The sequence below is a fragment of the Danio rerio genome, chromosome 19 (genome assembly GCF_049306965.1).
Source record: "Danio rerio strain Tuebingen ecotype United States chromosome 19, GRCz12tu, whole genome shotgun sequence".
Classification (NCBI taxonomy): domain Eukaryota; kingdom Metazoa; phylum Chordata; class Actinopteri; order Cypriniformes; family Danionidae; genus Danio; species Danio rerio.
Genome location: NC_133194.1, coordinates 12937127 through 12958727, shown reverse-complemented (window position 1 = coordinate 12958727; position 21601 = coordinate 12937127). Strand labels below are relative to the sequence as shown.

General features: G+C 36.3%; 1 protein-coding gene and 1 long non-coding RNA gene across 6 annotated transcripts in view; one reads left to right on the top strand and one right to left on the bottom strand.

Annotated features, from left to right (window-relative positions):
• Window positions 1–1917: 1917 nt before the first annotated feature.
• On the bottom strand, window positions 1918–3472 carry LOC137488481 (uncharacterized). Its single transcript, XR_011007524.1, has 2 exons — window positions 3417–3472; window positions 1918–2931 (listed from the first exon to the last, which is right to left on the bottom strand). It is a non-coding gene; the product is annotated as an uncharacterized lncRNA (long non-coding RNA).
• A 4788-nt stretch (window positions 3473–8260) lies between these two features.
• The window catches only part of ctdp1 (CTD (carboxy-terminal domain, RNA polymerase II, polypeptide A) phosphatase, subunit 1), a 216512-nt gene continuing 203171 nt past the window's right edge, over window positions 8261–21601 (top strand). For 4 of the 5 annotated variants that reach the window (XR_012394537.1, XR_012394538.1, XR_012394539.1 and 1 more), the window contains exons 1-4: window positions 8261–8712; window positions 11922–12005; window positions 12201–12294; window positions 16802–16930. Coding sequence is in view for 2 of the 5 variants with exons in the window: in XM_068215116.2 (XP_068071217.1) it covers window positions 8438–8712; window positions 11922–12005; window positions 12201–12294; window positions 16802–16930 (582 nt within the window). In the remaining 3 variants the exon portion in view is untranslated. 5 annotated transcript variants of the gene reach the window in all.

Sequence of the window (21601 nt, the reverse complement as noted above, 5' to 3'; positions counted from 1 at the left end):
AGCGAATGTTATTGTTTTTTGTACAAAATATAAGCAGTAAAATTCAATAAAGTCCTAAACAATAATATGTAGATACCCCAAAATAAATAAACAAAAAATGTTTACATAAAATGCTAATGAGTGCCTTTAATTAAAGGGAGCGTTCATATTTAAAATATTCAAGACAGAATTACAAAACTAAAAATAAAACAAAACCCATATTGTCCCCTTTGTAATTATAAGGTTCTATCTGCGTTTTGAATGATTTTGAGATACTGAGCTTCAAAGTTTTCATATTCCATAGCAAACAGTATGTGTGTAACGTTACAGGCCCGGCGCCAGGAAGTCAAAATTGAGGGGGCACTTCAAAAACATGCAATGAATTAAGCTGCTCCTATCACGTCACCCACTTTTCTCCCTTGTGAGCTGAGTGCGTCTCTGATTGCGTTTTAAAGGCTATTGACGGGCGCACCTGACCTGACGCGGGGAACGGGGACTCTCGACTATAGGACTAGCTTTAACCTCACCATTTTCATGATTCAGTTGCTATGTCATATTTAAATGTGTGTTCTGAAGGTTGGAACGATGGGAGTTGGGGGGGGGGCATAAACACTTTCTGAGGGGGCAATGCCCCCCTTTGCCCCCCGTAGCGACGGGCCTGCCTTTCTAAGACGACAAATCTGACGAGAAACACCTGAGGGACAAACCTGAGGCAAGACTTGAAGCTCTAAAAGATAATATTCATCAAATGAAATGCAATCGGAGAGCAGTTTTGTGGATCCTTGTTCGCTCCTGTTTTGCCAAAATGAATAAAAAGCCCGTCTGGCAGCGTCCACTTCAGCCATAACTCACTTTATATCTGTTATCAAGCATCTATAAATACAGCTCCTGATATGAAGAGCATCTGACAGTCAGGGCTAATGATGAAACTTCTGCTCAGACAGCGATGTTTACGAGCGAGCTAAATGCTGCATTGTGTAACTATGGTACACAGACGGTACTGCTACTTCACAGTTGCCTAAATATCATTCTGAAATCCCGCCAAGACTCTCAAAGAGCGTAAAAGAGTAGTAAGGGTTGAGCATGATATGACGTGAATACTAGTTAGCTCCCATAGAAATATACATTGGATGTCGCCTACCCTGATGTTGTCTATTGCAAGGAATGCGTCAATAGAGCCGCCATTTTAGTACAGGGTAGTGCTTCTTTGAAATGAACGCTCCTTTTAATTGAGCGCCATCTAGCGGTCACATGATCTAATGACTAAATATTATGACAACTTGTTCAACTTCTTTTATATATATATATATATATATATATATATATATATATATATATATATATATATATATATATATATATATATATATATATATAACTTGATATTACTTTTTTTCTCACCACCTCACTGGTTTCTTTCACAAGACAAAATTTTGTTGTTGGAAACTGTATTTTATAAACTTAAATTTGACTTTTGCATGCTAAAAGTACTTGAGTAAGAGACGTTTTACTTGATTTGGGTCATTAAAAAACTCCATATGATGTATGTAGCCTATACCTGCTGTAGTCAACCTTAATCCTACTGTAGGTTGCCATAAAAATAAAACAACACCCATTCTTGTCTTAGGACATTTTATTAAGCATATTTTAAAACCACAGTAAGTTCATGACATGTTAAATATATAGTATAATTTGCTGGTTTTAATCATACAGAATAATATTAAATATAGTTATGAAACAACCATAACATAACCCTTATGTCTTAGGACATCTTTGATTAACTTATTACCTACACCAAATGTTGACTAATGAAGGTACATTTATAACAACCATTTATTTGTTAGACTGTATTGTCAAACCATGTTGCATACAAATGCATTCAACAGACTTACATGACAGTGCATTGCTGTAGAGGACAAATAAAACACGAGACAGGTGTTTAGAAAGAGTATAGTTTATTAAGTTTGACATGCAAACAAGACAAACTTTCAGAAAACAACCCGGAAACATTATAACGCGCGTGCTCGTTAATATAACCCTCGGTTGTCTACAACTGTTGTCTTCAATAGTCCTTATTTGCTCAACAGCTTTAGCTGAAAAACAAAGCAAAACATTACAACAGTCAGACAAAGAGCAAAGAGCATAGAATCACCAAGAGGCGACACTCTATAATTTGGGAAACAATAACACGCTTTTTGAATAAATTAAATAAAAACAAAGCAGCTGCTTTCCATCGCGACAGCAATAAGATCCAATGGACGGCCGATCGCTTTCACTTTAAAACAGCGGAATCCGGGGCTGTTGCTCTTGGTCATTCTAAGCTCTTTGCATAAAGTTAAATCATAACAGTTACCATGGTGTCTATTTCAAACTATAGTAAACTAAAGTTTGAAACTATAGTTTAAAATAGACGATGAATGGGCCTCGCTGCTCCCACCCACCATAACCCTCGCAGCGAGGTCCCACTACCGGCCCCCCGTGTTTCCCTGAGGGTCCTCGGGGGTTGTTTGTTCCCTGCCTAGGGCTCAAAGGCCGCCTCGCCCCAGGGAGTGCACGAGAAGACCGGGCGCCAGGCCGTGCCAGTATTCACTGGATGTTGCTCGGCGGCACATTTCGAGCAACAAACACGTAATATTCCTTGCGATGTTGCGTTTATGTACGCAAACCACAAGGAACTACAGCACAGACGGGCCCGAGTGAAGCTTCACGAAGTGGACTTCGTGAGATTGGCGTGGCTCCACTCGTACCGTCGGTATTGAACTCACCTTGGTCAAGTACAAACAGCAACACCGAGCGAACTGACAACGCTGACAGAGAACCGACGAGCTTTATAGGAATGCAGATGCAAATTTTTACAAGGCACGTCACTGCTATCTTGTTGTCATGGCGAGAGCTGAAGAGGGCTCTGATTGGAGCACAGACTCGGGAATCTGCGTCACAGCGGGTTGCCGTCTGCCGTACACAAAAATATATTCAATATATATATTTTTTACATTTTTGGTGCTGTGTAATATTCTGGGATGCAGTAGAATATGGAGACAGATGAATATAATTGGGTATATGCCGAGCTAGTGTTGTTTATACTTATAAACTTCCGGTGACCTGTTATTGTGAGTTTTTTTCATTTTATACGGTTCCTTTTACAGCATTCATGTTGTGATGTAATTAAAATACATTCAGTTAAATAAGCTTTGGCATTCATTTAGTTGTTCAAGCGTAAAACGAGACAAAAGGCGTTTTACTTGCACTCGCCCGTTATCGGCAGGATAGCCCAGACGCTCGATTAAATATACTGGGGTAAAAAATAAATGCTCATTTTATAAAGATATGGCGGGGAAAATGTAATTTAATGCAGTGCTACTAGTACAATCTGAGACCCACTTCATATCGGATATCACTCAGCCAGTGAAGATTGATGATTTTTAAAGAAAACAGACCTTAAAGACGTGCAGATTTTTCCTTTGGCATACAGTTCGCCGGAAGCGCTTAACGCAGGTTACTGGCAAATTAAAAGTCCTATTAGCATGCTTCAGCATATACCCGAAAATCCCAGAATGTCTTTCGAAAAAGAGTTCGGGTTTAACCCCGGCATCCTGGCCAAATTTACCCACTGGCCTCTGTCCATCATGGCCTCCTAACCATCCCCATATCATAAATGGCTTCATTACTCTTCTCTCTCTGTGGTGTGCGGTCTGGTGGAAAATGGCTGCTGTCGCTTCATCCAGGTGGATGCGACACTGGTGGTAGATGAGGAGATTGCTACCCAATAAATACCAAACTAGCTAAATTTAATAACAATATTTGCCCTAAATGCTGTAAAGTGTTTTGGGTTGACTTTTCCAATTTCATTAAAAAATTCTTATTTCCAAACTTCTGTATTTCCCCAAAAATTGTATTCTTTGGTTACTCTCTGAGTGTAAAACCTTCTCATTGTAAATGTATTATTGATTTATTGCTTTTTTAAACAAAATTTTACATCTATAAATGTAAATTTTTAAAGAAACACCGTTATTTTTTATTTTCAGAAAGGACTTTGAAATGTATGTGAACTCTTTAAAAGACTCTAACCATTACACTGCATTTAAAACTCTTTCTTAGTGTAAATCCTTTAAACTTGTTTAATTTGCTGGAATTCTATTTATTTAACCCTCTTTGTCTCTTTGTTCATATTATATCTTTGTAATATTCTTTCTTGCATTTAAAAAAAAAAAGAGAAAAAGTAAATGAGAAGATTCCCCCATGTGTAAAGCGCTTTGAGTGCCAAGAAAAGCGCTATAGAAATGTAAGGAATTATTATTGTTATTATAAAGCACTGTCCATCATGATATAGCCATTTTCATGATTCAATTGCTATGTCATACATTTTAAAATATTTAAATGTGTGTTCTGAAGGTTGGAACGACGGGGGTGTTAATAATTAATGACAGAAAGAATTTTTAGTTTGAGTGAACAATCCTTTATAAAAACTGGGGGGGCACAAACTCTTTCTGAGGGGGCAATGCCCCCCTTTACCCCCCCGTAGCGCCGGGCCTGTGTGTGTAACATGTGTTTTTTAAATAAAATGTTTTTAAATGAAAACAACTTACAAACAACATCCCATAATGTAAATAAGTTGTCAATTAATAAGAATATGTCAATAACTCAATTTAAAAAATGTCAGACAGAACCTTATATCACACGTATGTTAAAATAAGCTTAATTAAATGTACCATTGGAATTATCAATCAATATTGAGGATAGCAATTAGAGAAATTTTATTTTAGTGTTATTCACTCCAGTTTCAGAATTTGGTAAGTATTTAGATCAAAGTTGGCCCATGGCAACCTTTCATTTGGACCGCCATCCCATATAAGAAGAGAGGGAGAATGATGAGGATGGTTTCAAGATTGTCAAGTAAAATGTAATGTAACCCTTTGTTTGTTTTATTGTTTAAAGTTAAAATAGTGTAAATAAATCTGATTTTATTTAAATGTACAGACTGTGACCCGACAATGCAGAAACTTTGGTGAGCAAATCAAGTCAAGCGTAGATTCTGCCTGACTAGTGTATTCAGCATTGAACTCCACTGTGTTATAAAAGTGATTGTTTATGTTTTTTTTGCAATACATTATCATTTAAAAGGCTATAATGTGTTCATTTATACCAGGGGTGCCCAAACTTTTCTAATGAAGGCCCAAAACCTAAGCTTGACTGAGAGCTGTGGGCCAAAAGTAAACATCTCAATCTGTATTACATTAAGACTACCATGGGTAATTTCCTAATCTATTTAATAATAAATAGAAAAATGACTTTAGCCGTATGTACTAATGCATTCTAATTTTTTAAAATGTACATTATTTTAACAAACATATAACAATAAAACCATACAAAAAATTCCACTTATAAAACAACAGAATTCATTGCTGAATACACTAATTATGTTAAACCTGCCTTTGCCTTGATTTGCACGCTGATGTCTTCTGATTTATCTCCTATTCGCATGACATTATGTACATTTAAAAAAAAATCTGATTCATTTACAACATTTATTTGAAACATTTAATTTCAGTTTGCTTATTTTTGTCACTCAACAATAAAACAAACAAACAAAAGGTTAAATGAGGATCTCTGTTAAAGGCATTCCCCAACCCTTCCCAGTCATTTTCCCTCTGATCAAATCAAATGTTGAAAAGCGCCAACTTTGGCCTGCGGACACTTATTTGGGCATCCCTGATTTATACGATTTAAAGTAATATTTTCTATTTATTTTATATCTTGAAATGTTATGAAAAAACTATTAAGTTACCCATGACTCCTTGTATGTAATATAATGTAGTTTGGCATTAACTTTGACCCATGGCTGAAGGTCCATAAAACCAATGATATTTAGTCTTTCGCCCTTCATACAAAAAAAAATAGTTCATTAACAGTTTTAAATGATAAAAAAAGAAAGATATTATTATTAGGAATATATATTAGAATTGTGCAATGTAGTTTCAGTATCAATATTGCAATGTGATCATTCACAATAGTCACAAGATCACAGTGTATGCAGTGTTGAGTCTGACTTAAAATGTATCATTTGCATGTGTTTTGGGGTGTTTACACAAGTGCCTAAAACTCTGAACAGTACTGTAGCTTTGCAGGTAGGTTATTTTGAAGCAGTTTAGAAAAGTTACCAAAGTTTTTCTGGATATAGTTTGTTTCAGTTTCTTAGTGTCATTCTCGAGTGGATGATGATCAGATTCTTTATGTGAGTGAATTAGCTCCTCCAGCGTGTCCTGGGTCTTTCCCAAGGCCTCCTTATGGTGGGACATGCCTGGAACACCTTCCTAGCAGATGTCCAGGAGGCATCCGAAACAGATGCCCGAGCCACCACAGCTGACTTCTCTCGATGTGGAGGAGCAGCAGCTCTACTCTAAGCTCCTCTTGGGTGACAGAGCTCCTCACCCCATCTATAAGGGTGCGCCCTGCCACCCTGCGAAGGAAACTCATTTCGGCCACTTGTATCCGAGATCTTGTCTTTTTGGTCATGACCCAAAGCTCATGACCATAGGTAAGATTAGGAACGTAGACTGACTGGTAAATCGAGAGCTTTGCCTTTCAGCTCAGCTCCTTCTTAACCACAACGGACTGGTACATTGACCACATTACTGCTGCCGCTGCACCAATCCACCTGTTAATATCATGTTCCATCCTTCCCTTACTCGTAAACAAAACCCCAAGATACTTGAACTCCACCTGGAGCAAGGACTTTCCTTCAACCTGAAGATGGCAAACCTGTTTTTTTCCAGTGCCATGGCCTCAGACTTGGAGGTGCGGATTATTATTATTATGTTTTCATTTTTATTATTCAAATAGCCAAATTCTGTCTTCTTTATTATAAAAATTTAGGAAATATTTTCGTATATCAAAAAGTGTGGTTATGCTGACCATCCAGCAAGATAATTCAGCTAAAAATAGTGCTTAAAATGTCACTAAAATGCAGTATTAAAATCTCTTAATTAAACAGAAAATGTGGCATATAACTGCAAAAAGCTACAGTTTTCCAGTTTTTTTTTAAAGAAAAAGAACCAACCCTTTCACCAGGCTGGTTACGGGCCTGTATTTACTGTCATGGCAAAGATAAAAGAACTGTTATAAGAAATTAGTAATAAAAACTTTTTAGAAAGAAAAAAATGTATTCTCTCTGTTAAACAGAAACTGAGGAAAATATACAGGAGGTCTAATAATTCAGAAGGGCTGACATCAACTGTACATAGCTGGGGTGAACTTAACCAACAAGGTAAGCAACTGCTTAGGGCCCCAGGGAAATAAAGGGCTCCCAGCTAATGCCAAGAAGCCTATTTTAATAATCCTAAAGCTATTTTACAATTTTTTTCTATCATATGTTGTAAAATCTGTTCAGAACCATTAAGATTTTACCATTATTACTTCTTTTCTAAACCAGGGGCCCCCATGAAAAGTGGAACGTTCCATTCATACTGCACTTAATAGAAAATATTAAAATCTAATCACAAATCACAAGTAAGGCTAATTAACTGTACATAGCTTGTGAGCTTGTTTTTTTATTTGTGAATTTACTTCATTTAATTTTATATGCAGTTTATACGCACACACACACACAACCCTGAATATAAAGAGAAAAAAATATCTATAAAGTTTTATTTTTTTTTTAAAGAAACTGTTTTAAGTTTCAATGCTAGGGCCCCTAAATCACTATATCCGCCTCTGTACATAGGACAAGTGCAATCCTGTCTGTGAGTCCATGCTATCTGAAAGATTGATGTAATAAAGAAATATACAGCAAAATGAGTAATCCTCTTTGGTAACTTTTTAAATGAATGAGTAAGTTTTACATTCAAGCCGAAATAAAACAAAAGTGAAATCACTCCCTCACATGAAGCTAAATGTTTACATGCTGCGATGACGCGCGGTCTAATCCCCTGACAGCGGATGGTGTGATGATGATATTTCATCAGATTACATCACAAGCCAGGGGTTTGCCTGTCTCAAACGGGGGAGGGGACGCATAAAAACAGTTTGCTATAAATGCTTAAGTCAGATTTTCTCTGAAGCAGCAGTTTGACTGTAACTGTTTCACCAGTTTGACTTTAAATGTTTCATCTATTTCTCACGCGTTTTTTTTAATATTTAGCCAAATATTTATGCGCATAAATGTTGTCATTATTTTATTACAAACTAAAACAGAATACTCTAGGGTAACGACAGTTTTTTTTTTAAAGAGGGTTATTAAAGTCTCCCGGAAGTGGATAGAGTGTCGCTCGTGCTGCAGCCTTGTGTTTCCTGTTTACGGGCGGGAAGAGTGAACCTGCGTCTCAGCCTGTCCTGCAACAGAGCTCATTTTTATCTCTTCATTTCCCTGCGCGCCTCTGGATTATTTTCAGAGCTATTTACTACTTTTATTAACTCTCCCCAAGCGCTTCCTGCGGCTCTCTGACTGAAGTTTGAAGCCCTGATGGAGGAGCCTGCAGACTCCGGCGGCGGTGCGGCAGCAGAGGGCCCCGTGGTGCAGGTGACGGAGATCCGCTGCCCCGCAGGAGCTCGTCCCCTGCGGCTGCTCGAGTGGAAGGTGAAACCCGGAGCTCTGGTCAACGTTGACTCCGTGATCGCGGTATGTGCGCCGATCCCCGCCGAAAGCGAGTCCAGAGCGCCCGAAAAGAAGCTCAAGTCGGACCGCGCTGGAGTTGTGCAGGAACTGTGCTGTCAGCTCGGGCAGGTCATCGCGCCTGGGTAAGACACGCTCTCATGACCCCGTTGATATCCCAGATTTCACGGCTGACATTTACGCTTTTATTTCCAACCCTTGCTTCTGAGCTGAGCGTGCTCGCGCTAAGCTAAAGTGGCACGCGCACTGGCGCTCACGCTGAGCTCGTGACAGCAGCATCTCAACTTCCACGCGCCCGGTGTAAACATGTTTAATATCATGTAAAGGTGTTTTACGGGATTGTTGTTATACCAGGCATAAAATGTTCGTATTAACTGAAAAATATGACTGATTATATCTTGGGAGATAAGCTCTGATAACCCCTAAACTCTGTGTATACATGGCAAAACAAGAGTTGGGGGAGCGGCCCGCCCTTTTTACCCAATCAGAAACGTTCTCTCTCTGTCAGTCATTTGGTGCGTTGTAGTTTGGTGCATTCGGATTGGCTGGTACGGTTGTAGAGGGCGGAGATTTGGAGTGAGGGTGTGTCGTTGAAAGCATGGAGGCGGTCTGAATAATTCAGAGAACTCTAACGTTAGTAGTGGAAGAGAAGCGTGCAGAGTCATCCAGGATTTCCACGTGCCTTATTGTTATTTTTTTTGCACCACATGGTTGTTGAAAAAAGTTTGAAGTTTTGGGATTAAGCAGCCCAGAAAAGTATTATTTTAGTTATTTTTATTAATGCATATAACTGACAAAGCATAAAGGATTATATGATAACATATACAACAGTCATACAAAACTTAGTGATGCAAAACATACATTAAAAAAAAACTACATTATATATATGGGGGCTTTATCATATTTAAATTATTAGATTGTTTAGATTTTTTTCGTTATTAGAGAGGTTTTTATAGCTTTCATGTAATTGAGGTCAAAGAATTATAAACTATTTTTAAATCTTTACAGAAAAAAAATAAAGGAGGGAGTAATAGACGTTACTTTTGCCTTGTATATGTGAAAATTCCCAAGAAAAATGTTCATTATCGAGTGTATCGAGTGTATCATAGCCAGTTTTACAATTTAGAAAAAGAATCATGCATTCGTCAAAGTGAATTATTTTGTTAAATGAATCAAAAGTCAACCCTGAAACCTGTTTCCAAAAATCATCAGAAAATGTACAAGTACGAAATAGATGTAAAAGACTTTCAGGCTCAGTGTTACAAAAACAGCCTTGATACTGAAATGAGAGTTTTGTCGTCATTATATATAAATATAATATTTTATTATTATTATTTTAGCAGTAGTAGTATTAGTGGTAGTGCTATTTTCTTTAGTTCATGTTTATTGGAATCACGTGACGCCTTGACAATTTTTACTTTTAAATCATTACTTGAATTAAATGCAGAACATGCTTAAATAAGCAAAACAAACTATATAAAACAGATAAAGCTTACACACAGAGTTCATTGTTAAAATGAATCTTTAAAAAATGCTAAATATTTACAGAGTAGTTATAGGAGATTTAAGATCTTCAGTCTCTTCTAATCCTGAAAATATGAAGCTGAGTATTAAGGACAATCTGCGTTTATGTATAAAAAAGGGATAGGCTGAAATAGGATTCTGATGGGAGGTTTTGCAGTATTGTGATTACTGTTTTAAAATATGCTCTTTTTAAATGTCTGAGTAAAAAACAAAATAAACTTTTTTTGCCTTTGAGTATTTGTCAATTGCGTGCAAATAAATTCTTAGAATCAACAGTTGTGTGTTTTAAACCTTTAAATGATACCTTCTCTGTGATGTTGTAAACACCATATTGTTTTTCGCTTCCTCTTGCTTGATTGGATGTTGTGAGCACATTTTTTTTGTCTGCATCTTGGCAACAACCCGTACAGTGAAGAAACAGCAACATCAAATTGAGGCTAATGTCTTGGAAGCAGACATTTATGTGGGTACAACACATTGAAAAAAATGTAGCAAGGTTTTGCAGTTTGTCGTTATTTAGGCAAAGCAGCCACCTTCTGTTAAATCATTTAGAACTGCAATAAAATACCTGCAAAATTTTTTATACGGCTTTTTTGTTTCCATAACACTTAGAATTTATTCAACATTAAAATACATTTATTAACATTTTTAAAAATTCTAAATTAATGACACATTATTTAAAATGTGTGGCTAAGAAATACAGTTGAAATCAGAATGATTAAACCCCCCCACTGAATTATTAGACCGCTTGTTTATTTTTTCCCTAATTTCTGTTCAACGGAGAGAAGATTTCTTCAACACATTTCTAAACATAATAGATTTAATAACACATCTCTAATAACCTATTATTTTATTTTTTTCATGATGACAGTAAATAATATTTTACTAGATATTTTTCAACACATTTCTATACAGCTTAAAGTGACATTTAAAGGCAGGTTAGAGTAATTAGGCAATTTTTGCAAGGTTTGTTCTGTAGACTATCTAAACAAAATAGCTTAAAAGGGCTAATAACTTTGACCTTAAAATGTTTAAAAAAAAATTAAAAACTGCTTTTATTCCAGCCGAATGAAACAAGACAAGAAGAAAAAATATTATCAGACATACTGTGAAAATTTGCTTGCTCTGTTAAACATCATTTAGGAAATATTTGAAAAAGAAAAAAAAATTCAGAGGGGGGCTAATAATTCTGACTTCAAATGTAACTATTACCTGTTTTTTTTTTTTTTTTTTGGTATTACCAGTAAAAAGTTTGGTAAAAATTTCTTTTAAGTAAAAATCTGAACAACTGGCCTGAACGAGCCAGTCGAAAAAATTCTTAGCATTGAAACCAGTCCTACATATACAGTAGGAACGGTATAGCAGAAAAAGTTTGAGGTTTATTTTTCAATACCTTGATTTTCCAAACTGCGGTATACCTTGAAAACAGTTATCATCCCATGCCTAGTATAAAACTCAATACTGGTAACCCAAAATATTGCAAATCAGTGAAATGGCACCAGAACTCTTCAAGTAATCATCTATGACTGGCTAGTAATTAGAAAAGATATTGATAAATAAACTCTTTAACAGTAGAGGGTGCTGCATGCATTAGAAATATTGGTCAAGCTTGTATTTATTTATTAAATATTTTGTCAACTGAACATTTATGTAGTTGTAAAAGCAATAAAAATGTCAAATATTGCTCTCACTCGAGTTTAAAGAAAATCTTTCTACACATTTTCTAAGTCTTTTAAAGTTTCAAAATATCTGTGCATTTGAAAATCACTTTGCTTATTTGTACACATATTTCTCGTCTTTTTTTTAACAGAACTGTGATAGCCAAGGTGGAAGAATGCTGTCATCCCATTGTAATGAAGGGCTTGTGTGCAGAATGCGGCCAGGATTTAACTCAGTGAGTCTATATGTTCTTCTGTTTGTCTCTTGTTCAAAATTGTTTTCATCCTAAAAAAGAGAGCGAATGACGTCTGTAAAGCTATTAAAGCTTCTCATGTTTTTCCACTTGTGTCTGCTCTTAGAGATATTTCGGGTTGTTTGTTGAATTAACTAGATGGTGCTGAAGATGCTCTTCTATTTCTCTGCTTTCCAGAATGCAGAGCAAGAACGGAAAGCAGCAGGCGCCCATCTCTACAGCGACTGTTTCCATGGTGCACAGTGTCCCCGAGCTGATGGTCAGCTCAGAGGTGAGTGCCTGAAGTCTGACACCTCTGCGGATGGAGATTCATATAGGCATAGGGTGTAACAAAGTGGAATATTGGGGCCAGTTGTCGAGCACCGTCAATAGTAGTATCTTTTTCCATCATTTATCTTCTTATTTTGATTTATTTAAAATGTATTTGGTATAGGGTTCATATGGTCCTGTAAAAGTCATAGCATTTTGACAAGGATATTTCCAGGCCTGGAAAAGTTTTGGAAAAACAAATTAACCCAAAATGTTTGAGGAAAATCATGGAAATTTGTTTAACAAATATCTGCGTAATATGCTGGATAAGTTGTCGGTTCATTCCGCTGTTTCAACCCTGGGTTAATAAAGGGACTAAGCCGAAAAGAAAATAAATGAATGAATATCTGTGTACTTGAATATATTTGAGATGATAATATTGGGTACATTTTAAGTAGAATTGTGCAATCCATCTCCTCACGTGAAGTTCTCTATGTGAAATAAAAAAGTAACTCTTTTGCAAAGAATGCCTCTCATTCACTTGCATTCACCGAAAATCAAATTCCATTTTGGGTTTGGTTTTCAGAAACAATCTCTAACTACAAAGGTAAGATACTGTGGATGCTAAAAGCTAATTTGTACTATAAGTCTTATGAAAACGCAAGGCAACTTTTCTAATGCTGCGTTCACACCAGACGCGGCACGCGTGTCAAGCGCGAGTGATTTACATGTTAAGTCAATGCAAACGCGCGAATAGACATCCTGCGGCGCGATACGCACGAATGGCGCGGCACGAATGACGCAAATTGTGCGAATGGCGCGGGGCGAATTGAGCGTTTTGCGCGTTGAATCTCTCGAATTCGAAAATCTGAACTGTAGCGTACATTCGTGCCACGTTAACCAATCAGAAACTTGCTCTTATGGGGCGTGATTGTGACGTAGAACCTGTTGTCGGTGTTCCGAGGGAAATCCTCCAGCCTTCACCGACAACAGTTCATCAAACTCGGCTTGGCTAAGTCAGAAGCACCGCTGAAAGTCTCTGTCATCAGGGTTAAGTGTCTGGAAGAGTTTATGAGCTCACAGAGCTGGATGCACCTCTGAAAGGATGTAGTGGACTCAGACACGACCCTAAACGTATCGACGCTGTTTTTCAGTCTTCATAAAGCACATAAACACTGTTATTGTCTTTATAAAATCCATGTTAGACATTTAGCTATGAAGCTAGAGTCCTCGGGCAGACAGAACCCCTGCCCATCACGCGAATCCGCGTCTGTTCTGAAGTAAATTTGACACGCAATTGAAGCGGGGTTTGACGCGCGAATGAAGCGAGTAAACTCAAATGTTCACGCAGCTATTTACGCGCGAATAGCGCGATTTATCCGCACGTTCCGCGTCTGGTGTGAACACAGCATAACACATTTTCGTGCAGACAGCAAGATATTTTCTGAAAACTAGTTTACAGATATAAAATGAAGCAAACTACATAGATTGTCGCTTATTTTTTGAGATGCTGTAATAAATTTGAACGTGCATTTTTCTCTAATATTAGGGCATGAATACATGAATAATAGTAGTAATGTAGTAATGTGAATCACAATATTACAGATTTGACTGGTAATATTTGGAGTGTAACGAATCATGCACTGCAAAAAATGCTTTTCTTACTTTTTTTGTCATGTTTCTAGTCTAAATATCTAAAAACTCTTAAATCAAGAAGAATTTTCTAGACAAGCAAAACATACTGTCTTGTTTTAAGAAATAATATGCCAAATTTAAGTGAGTTTTTCCTTAAAACAAGCAAAATAATCTGCCAATGCAGTAAGCAAAATAATCTTATGACAAAAAGAAAAACAAGGTTATTTTGCTTACCCCATTGGCAGATTATTTAGCTTGTTTTAAGAAAGAACTCCCTTAATATTGGTGTATTATTTCTGAAAACAAGACAATATATTTTGCTTGCCTAGAAAATGCTTCTTGATATAAGAATTTTTAGATTGGACTAGAAAAGAGACAAAAAATCTAAGTAGGAAAAGCATTGTTTGCAGTGTGGTTGACCCGTGATCTGTACTGATCACAACCCACAGTTCGGAATGCACATGACCTGCGGATCAATACCTTTTTTTTAAACTTGTAGTTGATCCAACGATTATAACATTTGTAGAGAGATCGTCTCCCGCATTATTCAAATCATGTGTATGAAAGCATTTTGGCTTTGCTGTAAAAAATAATGATGACGGAAAATGTTGTAATGGGACCTAAATAGTTTCTTAGGTTATTAATTACAGGTTATTCCTGTCACTGTTTGTTTAGCCTGCCTTAATGCATTCAGTGTAAATCTGCACAATTAAACATTAAAAGATTGGGATCCCAATTCAAACCTACGCAACATGAATGATAAATGATAATGATTTGCATATGTTTATTGATCCTGCGAAGCGCTGCATTTGACTGAGCGATTCAGTTTTGAAACTTTTTTTAGTTCATTACAAAATATTAAATAAAACAGAAGTACTGGGAAAACAGTTTATAGTTCAGGTATTAACACTGTTTGTGGTAAAGTATAAAATCAACGTGTAATATAACTTGACAATGGTGAATGTTTTAGCAATTACAATGTGTAACTAACAGGTAGCGACAAATAGTTTTTACAGTAATATTTTTTGTATAAATGGAAAGCAAATGACATTTGTCGTCTTCTTTTTTTTTTCTAATTTGAAAAATGGTCCAATCGTGACTCAAAAACTGTAGTGTGATCTAACCATGAGGTTTCTGATCTGTTACACCATTAGTAATTATATTTAAGGAAACTCTAAGTATTATTACAATATATGAATTTATTTATTTGTTTTCTTTTCGGCTTAGTCCCTTTATTAATCAGGGGTCAACACAGTGGAATGATTCATTTAAATGCACCAAAAAGATGTCCATTCTATATAATTTAAACTCTTTTCTGCTGAACAGACAAAAGACACAAGATTATCAAGGGTACAATCAAGTGTACTTGTAAGGGACAGTTCACCTAAATCATTTGCTCATCCTTCACTTACTTCTTCTGTTGAACATAAAGGAAGATGTAAAGAACATTAATAAAAAACAGCTATTGGCTTTCATAGTATTTTTGTATTCAACAGAGGAAATAAATTCATAAAAGTTTAGAGCCACTTGAATGAGAGTAAATGGTGTGTGTCAGTACATTGGGTCTGTTTGTTAACTGTTACAGTGACCACAGTGTGTGCAATGATATTACGCAGCACTTTTACCATGTTACTTTGCCAAGGGGTATTTTCAAATACTGACAGTGTGTAATATTGCGCCTGCTGCAGCCACGATAAAGGAGCAAAGTTTCTTGAACTTGGTCGAGATTCTAATGGTCTAATTAAATGTAATGATTTATGCTAAGCTAAGCTAAAAGTGCTCTTGTCAAACCTGGATAAAAAAACAAATCATTAAACTTAGCTGATAAGTCGGCGCAAGAGCCTAGTGGTTAGAGCGCTGACATATGGTTCAGTAGCACTTCAGGGTGTCTCGAGTTCGAATCCCGGCTCAAGGACATTTCTCGTCCCTACCCCTTCTCTCTCCCACTTCACTTCCTGCCTATAATACTGTCCTATGTACTTAATAAAGGCAAAAAGGCTAAAAAATAAATCTTTAAAAAAACTGATTAACCGTTCGTTTCAGATATACAACTTATTGTTGAAAATCAATTTAATAAAAATATTACTCTATATATATATATATATATATATATATATATATATATATATATATATATATATATATATATATAAAAATAATATATATATATATATATATGTGTGTGTGTGTGTATATATTATATATATATATATATATATATATATATATATATATATATATATATATATATATATATATATTTATATATATATATTTATATTTATATATATTTWTATATATATATATATATATATATATATATATATATATATATATATATATATATATATATATATATATATAGTATATGTATATTATAAATATATTATATTATCTAGTAAAGGGAAGGTGCGTTGGCACAGTGCATAACGCTGTCACCTCATGGCAAGAAGGTCACTGGGTCGACCCTCGGCTGTGTCAGTTGACATTTCTGTGTAAAGCTTGCATGTTCTCCCCATGTCCGTGTGGGTTTCCTCCGGGTGCTAAATTGTCTGTTGTGTATGTGTGTGAATGAGATTGTATGGGTGTTTCCCAGTGATGGGTTTTTGCTGGATGGGTGTCCGCTGCATCTGCTGGATAATTTGGTGGTTCATTCCTCTGTGGCGACCCCTGAAAAATAAGGGGACTAAGCAGAAAGAAAATGATTGAATGAATGAGTAAAGTAAAGGTTATATAACTAGTTAAAAATCACAGTTAACTCAACTGATCCAGCTGAGGCTTGAACCAGCGACCTTCTTGCTGTTAGGTACCAGCACTACCTACTGCGCCACCATGTCGCCTAATAAATTATAATAATCAGTATATTTCTCTCTTATCTCTCTTTCTGTGAGCAGCAAGCGGAGCAGATTGGCCGAGAGGACCAGCAAAGACTTCACAGGAACAGGAAGTTAGTGCTGATGGTGGATCTGGACCAAACGCTGATCCACACCACTGAACAGCACTGCCAGCGAATGTCTAACAAGGTACCAGTTAAACACATCGTAATACTTTAGTGTTGGAAAAATTTGGTAAGGTGCATATTTGCAAGACCATAATAAATTTGCAGTAGGTGATTGTCTTCAGAAACTTTTTTTGTTGTGCTGGTTAAAAGTCTCATTAAAAGTAATGATTAAAGTAAATGATCTTAAAGGGCTTTTTTGAAGGGGGTTCTGCCAAAAATGCAGAGTCAAAACACCATGGCTGAAGTGTTATGTTTAGACAGGTATGTTTTAAAACTGTTTTAGTCACGCAAAGCTTATGTAGATTGTGTTCTTGTTTATGAATGGGTTTATATGCACATAAGTGTTGTTCAGCCACTGAAAACGTCCGGCAAAAGATTGACTATTTTCAAGTTCATAGAGTACCAGCATTCATAATAAAGTCGGTTCAATAGACCTGAGCATTCATTTAGTTGTTCAAGTGTTTTTAAGGAGATGAAAACAAGCGCTGACGAGGATCAGCAAGCACAATTGAAAATGAAAAGTGAATCACTGGTTGTCGTGGTAACGTAACTGTAATGTAAAACGGTGACAGGATATTTCTGTTTTTAGCACTCCTTTTTTTTAATCTGTTTCTAAGTTTATTTAGTTGAATATGAAAACATAAGTAAATGGCACTCTTCTGCCTAACCAGCTTTACTGAGGTGAAGTTTGATTAATATTCGCACAGTCGTTAATTTTCGAACAGTAACAACTTGTGACACGCTCACACTCTAACGCTGCGTTCACTCGCAGACGCGTATGAAGTGTCAAGCGCAAGTTATTTAAATTCATTCATTCATTTTATTTTCCGCTTATTCTCTTTATTATTCCGGGGTCGCCACAGCGGAATGAACCACCAACCTATCCAGCACGTTTTTACACAGCGGATGCCCTTCCAGAGTGCTTTACATGTTAAATCAATGTAAAGATGCGAATAGACATCCTGCGGCGTGAATGAGGCGGCGCGAGTGAATAAAGCAGCGTGAGTTGAGCGTTTTACTCGATTGACAACATGTGTCGCTCGAGTTGCAAAATCGGAACTTCAGCGGACATTCGCACCGTGTTAACTAATCAGGAGCTTGGTCTTGTAGGGGTGTGATTTTGAGGTAGCGCCTGTTGTTGGTGTCCCGGGGGAAAATTCTCTTGCAGACACCTGACAACAGTTCATCAAACTTGGCTCAGGTCAATCGGAAGCACTGCAGCATATTATCCAGATATAGTTTCTGGAGGAGTTGATGAACTCACAGAGCTAGGTGCACCCCTGAAAGGATCTAGTGGACTCAGACACAGCTACAAACGAATCAACGCTCTTTATCAGCTTTCTAAAGCACATAAACAGCTACTATCTGTATAAAATCCATGTTAGCCATTTAGCAATGAAGACAGAAGCCCTGCCTATGGCGCTAATCCGCATCTATTGTGAAGTGAATTTGTTGCACAAATGAAGCAGATTTGACACATGAATAAAGCGAGTAAACTGTTCATCTATTTATGTGTGAATATTTATTTATGTGATTTATTCAAGGGTTCCGCGGGTTATTGGATCTGAAGTAGCATGTACATGTAGGAATGACTTCAAAACAACATTAGCATTATTTAATTGAATGTGAACAATGATGTATTTTATAGTCATTGGCTGATTATATGATTTTACTATTTAGAATTTGCAAAAAATACTTTTCTAAAATTATATTATTGAGGAAAAAGTCTGATTGTGTGAATATAAAACCAACTTTACCCCAATGCCAGTTTTGGGTAAATATAATTCCTGCATCCTGCTGACCTGTGTACAATTTCGTACATTTTCAAACCTATTCTGATAATGTTAGCATTTTGGCAGATCACCTACTGCACCTTCAATTTGATAGTCAATTTGATATATTATTAAAGGGATAGTTCACCCGAAAATGAAAATGTACTCGCTATTTACTCACACTCGAGTGGTTCTAAACTTTTATGAATTTCTTTCTTTTGTTGATCACAAAACTAAATATTTTCAAGAATGTTGGAATTCAGCGGCTGTTTTTTTTTTACAACATACTTGAGAATATCTTCCATTGTGTTTAACAGAAGAAAGAAACTCAAACTGGTTTGGAACAAGTAGAGGATTTTTGGATGAGACATCAAACATTTTTATTTGGATATTTGTTTTACTTTTGTGATTCAAAGCTGAATTTTCAGTATCATCCCTCCAGTCTTCAGTGTCACACGATCCAACAGAAATCAGTCTAATGTGTATTATTGGTGCTCATGAAGCATTTATTTTTCTTATCAATGTTGAAAACAGTTCTGCTCCTTCAATATAATTATTATTATTATAATTGTTTGTTATAAAACTTGCTCTATGTTTTTAGAAATGCAGTATTTGATGAATAGAAAGAAAATCAAATAATAAAAATAGAAAACTTTTTTAACATTGTAGAAGTCTTAAAGGTGCAGTCGGTGATTTTCCTGATCACTGCCCGATCTGTCGGCGAGGTTGGTAACTTTTAAATTGGGTTAAAAACAAGCTTGTAATTCGGTAGTGTAAACTAGGCGTAATTAAAAAAATCACGAGCAATTTAAATCATTATTTATGTGCTTCACAGATAGTTAGAGATGTCATTCTGAGCATTATTATTGTAGCATACAATCAGGAAATGACTTGTTGGCTGTTTGTTCTAACTACTTATTTAAAATGACTTGAAACAATTCCTAAAAGGTTTTGGGACAAGGTAATTGTTTCAATCTATTAAAATTGGTAAAAATGGTTAAGATAACTTAGTCAGTTTGTGTTGGGACAACATGAAGAAATTGTGTGGAACCTAGCATTTTTACAGTGTATATTAGGGGTGTCAAAAATAATAGTTTTTTCGGTGCACTGCGATGCAGACGTGGACAATTCGGTATCGGTTCAGTAATAATCATAACCGGTTATTACTGATGTCATTTACCTCATATGCGCTCAGTCGCGAGGGAGGCGATCGGGAGTATTTACAGCGTTTTAACTACTTAAAACTCATAAACTGTGCACAATTTCACTGTGTGTGTTTGCTGGATCAGTCTTTCACTGACATATACAACAAAAGCCCTTATTTCACTGAGATCGAGAGAATGAAAGTAGCCTACTCCATTTCTCTCTCTCTCTCTCTCTCTCTCTCTCGCGCGCGCTTTGTCTCTCTCTCTCTTCTCACACACACACAGTGGCCCATTTGACCTGCTGGCGTGGCTTTTCTTCTCTTCTCGGCTGTTTTACAGCGTTACTTTTGCATCCAGAAACGAGCGCGTGTCTGCAGAGTTTTCTCCACCGTGTCTATCATACATCAGCTGTGAGATCGCCGCTGCCGCCTGCCGCTTATCAGCATCACTCATCTGTGAAGAACGCAGCGCGCAAGAGCCAATCGCAACCGTTTTTTTTGAGGGTGTGACCAATCAAAGGGGTGTAAGAGAACTAGACAAGGATCAGAAATTGAACTGGATATTTATATTTGTTTATATTATTTGCTAAATACTCGTTTTGTTTAAAGTTACAGTTTATATATCTGACTGTTTGTATTAAATGACAAAATTGTATTACAAATAGTATATAAATATAAATATATTCATACATTTTAATACAAGAAATGCTGCTGTGAAGAAAATATAAAACTGTGTATGGAAAGCACCGTCAATGCACCGTGATGCACCGAAATATCGAATTGAACCGAATCGATGGCATGATAATCGTAACTGAACAGAACCGTGAGACTAGTGTAGGTTCACACCTCTAGTGTATATTACTTTTATTTTTATTGATTTCTTTATGTCCTTATTTTGTTTTTAAGCCACTGCTTTAATTCATTATTAGTGTACAGCTTTGATGTTTTCAAAAGATGTATCCACAATTTCTTCATTCTGTTTGATGTTGGCAAAACAACAACAACATATAGAGAGACGTACAGTATTCTTTCTTTTTATTTCTTGGTGATCTCATTTGCATATTTCATTGAAGCAGAGCTGCGGTGGGTGTTACTGTGGCTTTGAAGAACCTAAATGCAGCAGAGCATTGATTGAGTCCTTTTAAATGACTCCACATCTTGCTTTTTTCTCTCTCTGTAATCTTCCATTTTTTTGATTCATTCTTCTCGTAGGCGTGAAGACGCTTTCATCTTGCGTTCGCTCAATAGATCAGCTCAAACAAAAAAGTATTTCAGATCTTAATACCACACGATTACCAGACCATTAACTGCACTATCAGAGGCTCAAATGGTTTGTTCGCAGACTGTATTATGTCTGCTATTAGAATCGTTGTGAGAGTGTTGTTTTCTAAAGCTTTTTCCAAGAATATATTTCTGTGGAAAAGGCTCCTGACAGACTGTAATGCAGGAGTATAGAAAAGGATGTGTGTTCTTGCTTTTTTGCTTTAAAGGAAATTGGGCTAGTAAGATTTTCTTTAAAAAGAAATGATTCAATGAAGACAAACTCAAACTGTTTCTGGGTGTTCGATCAAACATGTTATTTGAGATAATAGCGTTAGTCACAGTGTAGCTTAAATTTTGCCATCCAAATAAGACAAATGATTATTTCACTGCATTAAACTTTGGACTAGGTATGATAAACTTGGATGAAAATATCTCGGTTTTACGGTTTTGTGATTACTGCTCTAATATATATTCTATTTAAATGTCTGGGTAAAAAAGCAAAACTTTTTTCCCC